Raw genomic sequence first — 14,551 nt, forward strand, 5'->3', positions numbered from 1 at the left:
CAAAAGCTCCGCTTTAATAAATATAGAAACCAGGCGTTTTCACGCACGCCAGATTGTCCCATAATGTTCACACACACACTCTCTCTCTTTGCTGCTGCTCCGTCGAGTGTGAAAGCTGTCGATTTCATATTAATTTGCCGAGGGAGGATTGCGCCACAACACAACGGATACAAAATTACACTGCACGATCCAATCGAAGGACGTAACATCTTCTGTAGCCCGAGGTCGCTCTCTATGAAACAGACAACTCCACTGGATTATTTCATTCGGTTCGCTCTTGCAGGATCGTAACTATGTCAACGCGGCCGTGACAAAAAAAAACACAGCCTCAAGGAAATACAGCCCTGCGGAAATTTCCTCTCGACACTGCAAACGTAATTTCATTTGCAGGATCTTAAGAGAAGAAGGTGAGGCGGTGTGCTACGTGGTAAATTAAAATGTTTTACCTCGTTACACTTGCACTCGTCTCAGACGTTCCTCTACAAGGTGTGACGTGCCCGTCATTCGTTGTTTATGTACATCTACTGTCAAAATTATGGACTTGCTTTATGATCCCGTTCACACCTTTGAGAGGGTAACGTCCCACATTGTGATGACACCACAAGTGCAACGCGGCAGTCAGTTACAGCTGATGCTGAAATCAAAGTCTCGACTAAATTTACTAAGACAAGGAACATACAACATTTTATCACCTTAATACGTGTGATGATTTAATGCCAAAGCATTGCACGCCAATGTGATTGAAGATATTAAACGTTTATATTTAGCACTGGGCGAAACTGCCGTTGGGGCTGCATTGCAATGGTGTATAATAAAAATTGCCGTGTAACATTTAGTACCACGGTAGTTTAGATATATATTAAAAAAATATCTCAGCATAAACCTAACTACTCACGCCAGCATATTGAGAATTAGAATAAGCTACTTAATAGCATTCCCCACTAATACAACGTTTAACTCACTTTTTCGCCAAGTCCCCTCTAACATTATTCATGGCCCAGAATGTAACTTGAGTGGCTAGGTTCGCATTGCAGAGCACATAGCATTGTGCCACTGACATTTATACAAATTTTGTCAAAGAATTCAACCCTACAGTAACTTGACTCGTAAACTATTTATAATTCAAAACAACTCTCTGTGTGCCTGTGTTTATTTTCTCATTTCCATTGATGATGGTCAATGTTGGAATTTCTGATTCCGATGGCAATTCGCTTCACAAGGCAATATATACAATAGTGACTTCACGCCAAGTGGCACTCACACGGTGGTGCTTATTATACAGACCACTGGAGAGATCATTGGACGGGATGAGCTCACAGCTTGGAGAATATTTATTTACCAAATAATAGTTGTCATCACACCTTATACGGGCATATTAAAATCTGAATCCTGTTAAACCTCGCCTGGCATACAGGAGGTCGTGCCTTAGATCCCGACGCTGACGCCTGTGTGTTCTGCCCGTGGTCGTGTGAATTTTATCTGGGTCCTTCGGTATTTCCATCCACATTTATAATCAACATCGTGTGCTGCGGCTCTAAATTTCCACGTGATAAGCCACTTCGTTGAGCTATCATTTGTGGCCAGGTTGCTTCTGAAAAAGAGCTGTATGGTTCAGTGGGCCTTACCTGGTAAAATACAAATCTAAGAAAATATCGTAGCTGGTTGGTTACTGCTGCTATTTCTTATTTTCCAGTGACGTGATGAAGGCCATTATGATTGAGTAATTACAAGTAAATATCCATAATGGGAAAAGTATTCCAAGCCACAAAAAAATAATTTGCCATCGAAAGTGAAACCCCATGCTTGTCTAATGACTTCCTTTAATTTGCGTCAGAATAAAAAAAATACTCACATTTGCTCAGCTGAATTCATTTCTCGTGCTTTGTATATGAAGTTAAATTAATATTTCTATTATGTGCCAAAAGAATAACTTAATGTGTTAATATAAGCTAAGGTGACATTTTGTTCAACCTTAATTGACCAAAATTAGCATTATGCAAATAAGTTTATAAAAAAAAAATCTAATTTCATCACTCAGAGGTGCAGTACGCGTGACGTTACATATATTTATTGATTAAGTCCATAACTTAAAGCACATTTTAGTTACTGAGCTGCCGTAACACGCTGCCAAAGTGAATTAACTCAATACAAGGGTGTCTTACAAACCTGTGCCGTGTGCTACGATATTTGTGCAGAATTATTTGTGAAATGTGGCCAGGTGGTACTGTGATAAGAGCCCCTGACTCGCATTTGGAAGGTAGCAAGCTAACATTTCAGTCAGGGGCCAACCTAATCACATGAAGCAGTGGTTGTATTTGCCGAACAGAGGATACGTTTCCACCACTAGCGCACAATTGTCAACAGATTCGAACCCTGCCTTAAAATCATTCCGATGAATAATATTTTTTACGTGCAAATTTGGAGTAACATAATCTTTCCCCCTTTATCTTATCAACTCCTGAATGCAACTTCACCATCCTTTGTGGTCTTGCAGCGTAACAATCCATCTGGTTGTTCCTTATTCTGGGGCACCATGGTAGCGAGATGTTAACTGCCTCGCCTGGTATACATGAGGTCGTGGGCCCCATCCTGACCCTGACGCCTGTATACCTACGTGACTTTCCCGAAAAAAACAAAGAGTATTTTCACGTTTTCCCCATCGTCACATCGATCTTTGTGCGGGTCCTCTGGTTTTTCCCTCCACATTTGGCAGCTATAAATGTCCACATGGCAAGCCACCTTGTAGAGCTGACATTTGTGGCCAGGTCGCTTCTGAAAAAGAGTTATATAGCTCAGTGGGCCTTACCTGGTAAAACAAAAAAACAATTTGTGAGATAGTTCTCCGCTTCCATATATACAGTGGCTCTGCTCCTCCTTCTGTGGCTTCCCGCTGCTTTGTATCAATGTGCTCTCCATTTCATCTCTGCGCTCCCATCTCGTATAGTGCCCTGCACATCCGTCTGCAGAACTCTGCTTCCCACGTTCTCAAGATCTCTCCTCAAGGCGTGTCCCCACCACCACAGCCACGCTCTTCTCTTCTCGTCATCGATCGCTGCTTTCTTCATTGTTTCTCGAACCTAACTCTCTCTCTGGTAAAGTGTCGCCTTAAAACTTTCACTAGCCTGCTGATGGTTACGGTCACTCATCATTGACATACTGCCATCTCTTCTCCTTCTCTGTCCTGTAGCCACTTAGAGCCCACCATACATCCAATGAAAATTGCTCTTAATTATTAAATTGAGTTTGTATACAGCAGCATCAGTAATGCAACTGCATGACACATTGCTACTCAAATTCGCAACACACAGAGGCGTGTATATGTGATAAATGTTTACAGCTATTAGTGACGACTGTCTATACAGGCTGCCAATTTGAGCATTCTCCTTTTGTGCACAGCGTTCTGAGATTCAGTCACATTTAGACGCTCACCAAATTTGATATCGTGCCGGAGCTATCGCACACTTACCAGATGAGCCAGGATGTAATGGAAGCCACGCACATGCTTGCCCACACTAACAGCCTGCAGGAAGAGAATCGTTACATCAATCAGGGCGATGATTAATTAAATAAATACATTAAGGCACGAATACAGGCATGAGACTTATAGGGCCACAAACCAGTTAAAGCAACCACTAAAAAAAACAGTTAAAGCAACCACTAAAAAAACATCGATTAATCTGCCAAGTAAAATGGCAGGAAGCCGACGAGTGGTTAATTGTGTAAAAGACTTCTCAGCACGCTTTGTCCCTAATTGTCCCTTCGTTTAAAAGCTGAACTCTCTTTGTGCTTAAGTCAAAACTTTATTGCAGATCTGTTTTTGTTACACCAGAGCTAATTCGTACATGCGGATTTTTTTATTTGCACAACTCAGCAATGGACAGAAAGTGCTCAATATAATCCATAAGAGGTTTTCATTTACGTGATAAACCTTAATAATTGGCTGTCGGGTGGTGGCGGGTTTAACGACACATTTATATGTTTCCGATCTAACCCAAAAACCCCTTATGGATAATATTGGTCCTAAAAGCCTACTACAACGTGTTAAACTGCTCAATATAAATCGCCTCCTTCGTAATCGTATTCAATGAAAAACTACGTACAGCGCAAACAACCCCACTGAGACTTACACACAACACGTTCACTCACCCTATTTAGCCTCTGTCTTGCTGATGTTGACTGATGGTGCAATGTAGTCATTTTAGTCTGAGTTACCAAAGAAGAGGTCCAGACCAGGTTTAAATGTCAAATGCTGTCGATGTTGTACCTGGATATGAGTCATACCCAGGCAGCAAAGATTGTGCCTCAGCGTGCTAAGTGCTGCATATACACGATCGTTAGAACAATACGGCCCAAGGAGAGCTGCATATTCCGGTAGTCCATGCCAAGGTCGTTGTGTGCTTTGAGACTCCCATCCTGATGGACTGTGAGGAAGCCAGAAGATGGTCGTACAGCAAGTGTAGAACTCTGAGGTATCCACGAGGGTTGAGGTTTTCTCGAGGTACTCTGACGTTCTCCCAAACGCCTACTAATAGAACCAAACTAACCAAACATCCCAATGAAGGACCCTCCTGAGAAAGAGCCTTCATACCGTGCAGATTTTCTATTCTAAATATAACTCAATGCATCTTCTGAATATACGTTATAACATTACAATCGGCCATTGCTCCTGTGCAGGCAGTGCTGACCCATGGAGTCACCTCCTTTGAGGCACAAATAACTGCGACACAGTATGGGGAGGAGGATAGCTCCCAAGAACAGAAGGAGGGAGAACTAAATGTAACGGACAACCACTGGGATTAATAATGCGTAGGAATTCCCAGGACAGCTACAGTACCCCAGAGGACAATCCGAAGGCGCCACGGTTGCGAGATATTAACTACCTCGTCCAGTATACAGGATATCGTAGGTTGGATCCCGACCATGACACCTCTTTATTTGGAGTTTGCGTGTCTCTCTCCCCATGATCGCGTCGATTTTTCTCTGGGACCTCCAGTTTTTCCCTCCAAATTATAAACATGCATTTAGAGTATATTACTGCTATACATTTCCATATCATGAGCCACTTAGTTGAGATATCATTTGTGGCCAGGTCTATTTTGAAAAAGAGCTACGTAGCTTGGTGGGCCTTACCTGGTCAAATAATATTCAGTTCATAGCAGTTTAGAACCACGGACAAGTAGGTGGAAATCCTACTCTCCATACAAAATTAAATAAACTATCACTGTATTCACTTCAGCTTCCTACACAATAACGTCCCCGAGATGTGCCAAGCCTCACAGACCAACTCGGCACCGCTTTCCACTCTCCACCAACATTCTGTGGCCTATCCAGGGCCATGGGTCCTTACACCTTGTGAACACAGGAGGATGGATAGGAAGCCTCGCAGATTTCCCAGGGGTAGCTCACCTTAGACGGAGAACGATACTGGGACACCCAGCAACAGCCGGCGACCCCCAGTGACAATGAACGTACGCACGCGCGCACGTGGAAATTTCTTTCGCGCCATACGCAACCAGACCACTCGTTCAATTGGACCTGAGACATGATGGCATCCAGGCGCTCGGGCTCGCAGTCCAGCACGATGTTGTGCTGCTTGCGGGAGTCCAGGTCCTCGAGCAGGGCCCGGTATTCCTCGTCGTTCATGTTCTCCACGCACCGCGCGGTCATCTGCCACCTGCGCTGGGAGGCCTCCTGGATCACTTTCGCCAGCACTCCCAGGCCTGGATGCGCAAAGATCCCGCACCGCCACCCACCCCGCCGCCGGTGTGGTGACAACAACAGTCAGAAGGCCGAGCGAGCAACTACGAAGGCCGGCATGGTGCACGAGGCCATGGTGTGGCCAACACCATGCCAGGCCACCTTTGTCTCCACAATGCTGATGTTTACACACTGTAGCAAATTACTTGTAGAAAGGAGAGAGGGCAGGGAAGGGTGGACCTATAGGAGGTCCAAGACTGGGTCGGATAACAACCATTAATGTTGGGATGTGACTAGGAATCGAACCCCGTCTGCCGGGTTTGTAGCACAGTGTGTAATGACTATGCAACCGCTCCCTGTATGTACATACACACACACGCATAGCGTGCATAATGTGAGGTTCATGAGGTACATGTGCACGCTCACTGGGCATGCACAGATCAATTACGCATTCTCTGAGCCGTGGATAATGCTTCTATAGATGCACTCTCATGCGTGCACACTCGTGTTCACTTACTCGGTACAAAAGCGATAAAATAATAGTCAATCATCTGCTGAATTAAGGGTTTCCCCATGCCATGTCGGTCATGAGAGTTTTTGAGATATATTTCACCATAATGCACAGTTAACCATTGGTGAAGAGTTGGACTGGTTTTGACCCGCACCTCCGATTAGCATGCTTGGCATCGCATGGTGCGAAATAAGTTCAACATACATACAGGACCACAAATATTAATCATAGCTGCAAAATCAAACCCAGGTAATTGGGCTCGTGGAGCAGGACCTTACCTACTGTGTCACTGTTGGATTATCGCTTACGCAGTGCCGTAAGGAAATCCCATTTTATGGGTGGAAATCTTATTCCCTTGTGTGTGTGTGGGTTTGCTCCAGGTACTATGTGCAGAATATCCCACTCATGAGGAGTAAGTGGCAAAACATTCTGATACAGGGCCTACATTAAAAGCATATTTTCCATTCGCCATCAATTATCAATTGTATCTCCCAAAGGTAACAATTAACTCAGACAAAACCAGTAATAATACTTTGACACATGTCTCTTGTTCACTTAGATCTGCGTTTACATCAGAGATGTATAGTTTCATAACAATAACAAATAACCTCACATTAGAGAGCGTCACTCCATGCAATGCTTACACGAATCTTGCAGGATAGCCACCTAAAACTGCCATTGTTAGTATTCAGGACAATTCCTTTCTAGTGCCATGTACCCGGCCCCCATACCGTTGTCTAAGGCCTTGATCGCAAGACCGTTTTTGTCTTGCTTCTCGCGTGACTTTACTGCTTCGTTGGAATTGAAATTTGCTCATCTCACCGTGACAGCACGTGGAGGTCACTGGGAGTCACTTCCGTACCTTCAATTACAAATTCTAAACTCTGCTGCAAGCACCACACTTGAGTAGAATATGCAGACTTACCCAAATACTCCTCATATACCTTACAGGGTACTGGCAATGCACTTGTCCCATTGTTGTCTCCATTAATGCAATGCGATGATCTGATGGGTTTATTCACTTGACATCAGATGGTACTATATCACCTTTCTGCGCTAAAATATACATGCAGTATTCAGGACAATAATTCCCACCGAGATCAAAAGCTGTAGTTTTATGAGCCCACGGGAATGCAAACAACCTATTAAATGCCCCAATTCCCTTCATGACTGTACAAAGTGCTCTGTACCCCAGTAAAAATTAGGGTAAGTGAGACAGCTACTGTGTCTACCAGCATGGTCATATGGGTTTTAAGTGCCCAATGGAGTGGATTAAGCCTCATAAGTAACACTTAATAACTTAGACACTGTGTGTATATTTTATGATCAATGAATTTGGCCACCAGAGCCACTGAAAACAATTATGTATACTTTTTAAAAGTGCTACGTTTTTTTAACCCAGAGACGAAATTGAAGAAGTGTGTGCACCAGAGAACTGCAAGTCCTTAAATAATTTATAATTAGAAAAGCCCACGGGAAAGATTCACAATTCCACAAGTACAAACTGTTGAATGAATGCTGCATTATAACTTGGACTGTTTTTGCATTGAGAGTTCAGAAACAATGAATGACAAAGTGCAATCATCTTTCAACACCACATTCTTAAGTTGTATTTTACTCCCTGATGTCCACGTGATGCCGAAAAACAAGTAGTGCAACGTCAACCAGAGTCATGCATCATTGCTGAATGTAGTTGTGTTGAGATTCCAACTGTTGAGTCGACAATTATATCTAAACAACGCAACTGTCAACACACTGTATTGCTACTGATGTGAAATATAGTCGCGTATTATTGGGCTACTTTTTTCAATCATAGTGCGAAGTGTATTTTGGGTGACACTCCCAAACCTGACAGGGTGCAGAGTGACAACGAGATAGCAGTACAGCAAGTGGGTTCACAAATCTATACTTTTCACTAGTCTCTATATATTCCTGAATCCCTGCCACATGGCTTAAATAAATGAATTGCCCAAACATTGCAATGTAACCTTCTCCTAGCATAAGTGTTAAAATGTAATTAAGCATTACCTGATAAATATATTACATTTGTTATTAGCATTTTCATTTTATTTGCGTACTGTTATCGCCTATGGGGTTACATGTGACAAGGTTATAAATGTTTTTGCGGGGAGGACTTATTTTATTTTTTTTATTGGTAAAATACTAACTATTGTAAAAAGGGAAAATGTCAAAACTGGGTGGTTTTTAACTTTTGCCGACAAAACTGGATCCCAAATGTCAAAACTGGGTGGTCTTGGAAAACGACAGGCAAAACAGGGTGGTGCTTTTTGATATGACAAAACTGGGTGATGTTCAATGTGGACAAATGTCAAAACTGGGTGAAGAAGGTGTACGATTTAATGTATCATTTTGTACACGTTTAGGTCCTTGCGTTATTCATCCATATGTCGCCACAGATTTAGAGCGTTCCAAATGATGTTTCTCGTGGCTCATGTTCCATACCTTGCACCACAAACTTCCCGTTTGCATACTGGCACAGTGTGCCAGCTCGCTACTACAGTAACACTTACTTGCCATATGTATACTGGCACAGTGTGCCAGCTTGCAACTACAGTAACACTTTCAGCTCGCGAACATACACGTACTTGCCATTTGTATACTGGCACAGTGTGCCAGCTCGCTTACTTGCCGTTTGTATACTGGCACAGTGTGCCAGCTCGCTACTACAGTAACACTTACTTGCCATATGTATACTGGCACAGTGTGCCAGCTTGCAACTACAGTAACACTTTCAGCTCGCGAACATACACGAACTTGCCATTTGTATACTGGTACAGTGTGCCAGCTTGCATGCTACACCTACTACAGTAGAACAACGGTAGATAGTGTTTGCGTCGAGAAGTATGGTGCTGCACACTTAGAACAAAACATGTTTGTTACATATATATAACTACTTCGACGGGCAAGAGCGCTTGTTGTGGCCCTTGGCGCGACAGAAGGAGCACCGCGTGAGGCCCAATGGGCCACCTTCGCCACGGTTGCGAATCCGACGCTTCTTCGGGCGGCCAGCCTTCTTCTGGCGAGGAGGTGGCATCATGGTGTTGTCGCGTTGCAGCTCCTCGGCAATGGGCAGCTCGATACCGGCAACCGAGGTCCATGTCGTGTTGATGGCAGAGACTTGGTAACACACCGCACATGCGTCGTAGAGCTCGGGCATCCGCCCAAACGCCATGAGGGCACGAATGTAGTGCCGACACGGCAAGCCCATCTGCTTCATGTACCCGCACGTGCACGACCGAGAGCTGAGATCGACTCGGCGCTTGGCAGAGGCGTAGGCGTCTGGATCCTTGACGTATGCACGCGTCGAGGTACTCTCGTAGACCTTGTACCTCGGGGCCAACGCCTGCTGAGCGTCGATGAGTCCTTGAGCGTACGGCGTAATGACACGCCCTTGAGCGGCCCACTTCTCGGCGTCGCTGCGGTGGGCAAAGGCCGTCGTCATCATGTCTTCCATGTGGTGCATGAGGAAGTGGAAGGGGTCCATCTCGCGAGCCGGCAGGGCCTCGCTGTTCGTGGACTCCACAAAGTTCGTCGTGCGCCAGCCGTACAATGGCGTCGTGTGCAGGTGCGGGTAGAGCGCCCACGTGTGGGGGTCGATCTTGTTGTAGTACGTGGCCGCCGCAGGCAGAGCTACGCCCAAGCAGCCCAAGGAGCTGTGGAACGCGGCCTCGGAGGCGCACCATTGGGCATCGTAGATGATGCCTTGGAGGTCGGGCGTGAACGCGGAGCCGATGTTGTCCACGCCGTTGCAGATCAAATGCCGCGTGCAGTGGATGAGCATGAGGTCCTTCCAGTCGGAGGCTAGGATGCCCGTGCCACGATCGCAGAAGACCGGCGTGCCGTCGAGCTCGATGTCGTTGGTCGTGCAGCAGTTGAGAAACCAGTCGTAGGCCGCTGCCGTCTCGGACGGCACCAGCGCCACGGCGAGAAGGACGTTGCGGTTGTTGCCGTCGCGCCCAACGAGGACGAGCATGGTTCCGTTGTAGGCGCGCGCCTTCATGTGCGACCCGTCGATGCCGACGACGCGTTGAAGACTTGGCTGCAACGAGCGTGCGATCGGGTTGCAGATGAACGCACCCCAGAAGATGCCCGCGTCTTCTCGCACACTGCAGGTCGTCGCGTTGAGCTTGCCGAACGTCTCCACCAGCGAGTTGATGAACTCGAAGCCTGCATGGGCCACACTCTCGTTCGCCGCGATGCACGTGTCCTTGGCGCGGTACATCATCCGGGTCGGGACAATGACGCGAGCAACGTCGGCGACCTGGGCAATGACAGTCGGTGCGGAGGTACGGGGGTTGGCGCGAAAGGCCGAACGGGCTGTCGTGTTCGCCTCCACTTGGCGCTGCGTGATCTTGGTAGTGCCCGTGCAGCCGTGGTGATCCGTGCACAGCGCCAAGACGCGGAAGCCGCGTCGTTCCCCCGTGAGCTTCGTCAGCTTCACCTTGAAGGAACAAGGTGTTGAACTAGAGCAGACGATGGCAACGTGCCGTCCGCCGCTTCGCTTGAGGTCAAGGACCGCGCGCTTGCCTTGTTGCAAAGCAAAGTCTTGGATGCCGTGGATGGCCTCGCGGCGCGTGGTAAAAGTCTTCTTGGGGTGGAGGGTTGCCATTCGAATGTGAGCCGCTCCTCCACCTGTTTCGTGAAAAATGCTTGTGAAAAATCACGTTTCTACGTCTACTTTCAATTTTTCACGAGACAATATGTCTATTTTCATTGCCAGCAATTTGATTTTTCACACAATATTTCCGCCAATCACCGTAACGGTGGGCCAAAGGATTGACCAATCAACGAGATGCGCATTCGTTGGTTTGTTCCGCACCATTGGGACCATGGTCAGGAGCGTCAAGCAGGCTGGTCCATCTCCCAAGGACGTCGCCTTTGTCTCTGTGCTTGGCGAGCACTACGCCAGCGCTGAAGAGCTCGAGCAGTGGTAACGTCGAGCCCACTAGTCGGCGCCGCCGCAATCACGGCGCCTTTCTGAACTCGAGCCCCCATGCCGACGGTACAAATCGTTATGCTGCAATATTGCCGACTGACGTTAACGTACATTGCAACGTTAGGTCGATTTGAGCTCAGCGCCGAGGACCTTGCAACCCTAAACCGCGGGTCTTGGCTCTGTGATGGGGTAAGTGTATATTATGATCTACGTATATGTTCAGATCAACGGTTATCAAGACTATTTATTTGACTAGGTCATTAATGAATGGCTCTATTTCGTCGCCTCTGCGCCGAGGGCGCGGTATATCAACAGCTCTCGGTGGGAGGCTATGCGCCGCAACGGCCAGCCCGTCCGCGAGGGCGGCCGCAACATTTTCCGTCACGACTTTGTGATGCTCCCGCTCAACCTCGCACAGTGCCATTGGTGCCTCATCGTGATCGACATCCGCGCACGGCGCATCGTGATGTACGACGGCTTGGGCTTCGTCAGGCGACTGGGCAGCTGGCTGCCTTTTTTGGAAGCCTACGTGCGCGACCAAGGCACCGAGTATGGCCTCGATAGCTCCCGCTGGGAGTTCAAGGCCATCAGTGGTACTCGCGCTCGCAGCCCGTCCGACACGACATGGTCCATCACGCACGTCGAGCTGAACCAGTGCGACACGACGAGTTGTGGCGTTTATGTGGCGGCAGTCGCCGAGATGTTTATCAAGGAGGCGTACCCCACCGTGACGGACATGAACGATCGCACCATGGACACCTACCGTGAGCGCATGCGCAGGTGCATTGTTGCTGGTAGCATTTCGGAATAGAAAACATTTTGACACGCTCTTTAAATGTGCAGTGTCATTATTGTATATTGCCAAAACTAGGAGCTTGGTGGCGGCTGGCGAAGGATACATACAGTACTAGTTAGTGTTTTTATGGCCTTGGTACTAGTATACAAACCTGGCCATAGCGCACTTGGAATGTCGATTCCTCTGTAATGGCGCATGTCCGTTGCGAGCCCGAGCCGTAGCTTGAAATGTTGGTCGTTTGGCGGGCTATGGTCGAATGCATGGCAAATTTATGGGTGTACAGTAGCGCGTAGCATCAACCAACAATCCAAAAGCTTGGTATTGACGCGAGTCACTAGTCTAGGTCATCACGCAAGGTGGCAGTGCGCCCGCCTGGTCGCAAGCCCGCCCCGAGCTCACTTCCGAGTCCGAGCCGTAGCTTGAAATGTTGGTCGTTGGGGTGCTGGCACACTGTGCCAGCGTACAAATATCAAGTGTGTGTAGTTATATGGTGCTGGCACACTGTGCCAGCATACTAATACCAAGTGTTTAGATGAATGGGGTGCTGGCACAGTGTGCCAGTATACAAATACCAAGTGTTTGGATGAATGGGGTGCTGGCACACTGTGCTAGTATACAATTATCAAGTGTATTTGACAAATGTCAAAACTGGGTGCACCCTGAGTGTCCAAAACTCAAGTTTTTGGCCACCCAGGGTGCACCCAGTTTTGACATTTGGGATCCAGTTTTGTCGGCAAAAGTTAAAAACCACCCAGTTTTGACATTTTCCCATTGTAAAAATGTAACATTTTGTTTTCAGCCCTTTGTCAAAACATACCTGGATAAAGACTTTCGCGCATCTTGTGAATTATGGGATTTTTTTTTACCATACTTCACTACACTGGATCATTGCACGTTGGTGAAGGGGAGTCCAGAATAAGTTTAGATATTACCCGCCACTGTTGGCTGATTATAATTTAACTCAGGTTTCCAAGTTTATAGCACAAGTGCATTAAGCACTATGTTACTGCTCCTTTATATTTAGTTAACGTGGCTCTATGAAAAAATAAAATCTGTCAGCGATAATACAAAATTTATGTAGCTACTTTTTAAGGCCAGTAATTTGCAATAATTAAAGCACTCCAGCTTAGAATAACCGAATCAAAATCTGTAATAATTGTAATTATCTTAAGACGAGAGGGAAATTAACGAACAGAAATGGCCTCAATCATGGCTCATATGAAGCAAAATTTCAGTGTGTTGAACCCTGCTTAAAGCAATCAATCCTGATTGGCTGAACCATCATTTGTAATCGTAGTGTGTCTGGGTTTTTACCTAGGCCTCCTTCATCACTGCCCAGACTGCGATATATGCAGACCCGAGTGGATGAATTATCCAGGAGACGTGGCCATGAGATTGAAATGCCTCTCGATGCAGTCACCTGCACACATTGACTCTAACTTGTTAATTGGTTGATGCATAGTTGTTCGCGGTTCAACAAATGAAAGGAATAATTAATTAATACTTTTAATAAATCAGTTTATAAATTTCGAATTTGTCATAGGTTATAGAATATACTGTCCCTTGATATTCTGAATGATATTAAAATTTTGGTTTGAGGCTAAAACACTGCCAAATATTTATAAAACATGTTTTTGTCTCATCTGCACAATTTGCTGATGAAAACCAAAAGGTTGTAACCCGTGCAGAGTTTGCTTGCTTAAACAAATGCTGCTGGGTAATGCTGGCATTAAAAGCCAATAGGCCGATGGACCAACACGTTTTGAAAGTGGGGACACAGAAACGAGTTCTGGTTATTTATAGTTTATCCATAATGCATTACAACAGCAGATGCGGATGATGCCATCGGGATTTAATTTTTCATGACAGGAGACAGCTCACGTTGTTAAAATCCCTCGTAAAAATGATCAACTGATGGATAGATCTAAACTGTCAACTTTGTGTACACTGTATCAGTGGTCCATGTACTAAATAATATCTTCAATTTGCAAGACCACAGTTAAAATAATTATTCACATCTTCCTGTGAATAATTATGTCTTAGAACATTTTTCAGCATAACATGGGACCTTTCTTGCCAGTATTAAAATATAACAATAGGTTTTACCCTTTCTGGCAATAAAACAGGTGTCAAGATGTTAAAACACCGAACAGAATTATTATTCAAGGAATCCTGTCTGCATTAACCACACGTACTTGTGGTGAACATGCAAAAAAAAAAAAAATCTGTCTTTGGTGTGGACCAATCAGTTTCAAAGACAATGCATATATTATCAGAGCATTTTTTTATTGTTTCAGCATTTTCCTCATATTTCCATCGGAAAGAACATCATTGATTATAATAAGCCAGCGCAAAGTCAATCCTTGCCATGTGCCAACCTCGCTCCTAATGTAGGCTATTTTGTTAATTGGGCACGATGCCGTTGAAAATAATTTACTCTGCATTAGGCTAAGGTTGAGCACAATTGTACACAGCTTCCAGCACTAATTATCTGATTATCGCCGGTTAATTTGCAACTCAGCGGTGTGCCTGAGATTCTGTGCGAAATCGCACCTTTCTCAACCAGCCACCCCGTAGCAAGCGCCTCCAC

The 14,551-nt window shown here is 45.8% G+C and overlaps 1 protein-coding gene across 3 annotated transcripts in view; it reads right to left on the reverse strand.

The window, feature by feature from the left end:
* Positions 1-14,551, reverse strand: part of LOC144936104 (glutamate receptor 2-like) — a 225,519-nt gene that overhangs the window by 84,929 nt on the left and 126,039 nt on the right. For all 3 annotated transcript variants that reach the window (XM_078862957.1, XM_078862956.1, XM_078862955.1), the window contains exons 4-5: positions 5,536-5,720; positions 3,467-3,520 (exon numbers count right to left, since the gene is read on the reverse strand). In XM_078862957.1, the coding sequence (XP_078719083.1) occupies positions 3,467-3,520; positions 5,536-5,720 (239 nt within the window). The remainder of the gene's footprint in view (positions 1-3,466; positions 3,521-5,535; positions 5,721-14,551) is intronic.

Source organism: Lampetra fluviatilis, chromosome 15, assembly GCF_964198595.1.
Source record: "Lampetra fluviatilis chromosome 15, kcLamFluv1.1, whole genome shotgun sequence".
NCBI classification, from domain to species: Eukaryota; Metazoa; Chordata; class Hyperoartia; order Petromyzontiformes; family Petromyzontidae; genus Lampetra; species Lampetra fluviatilis.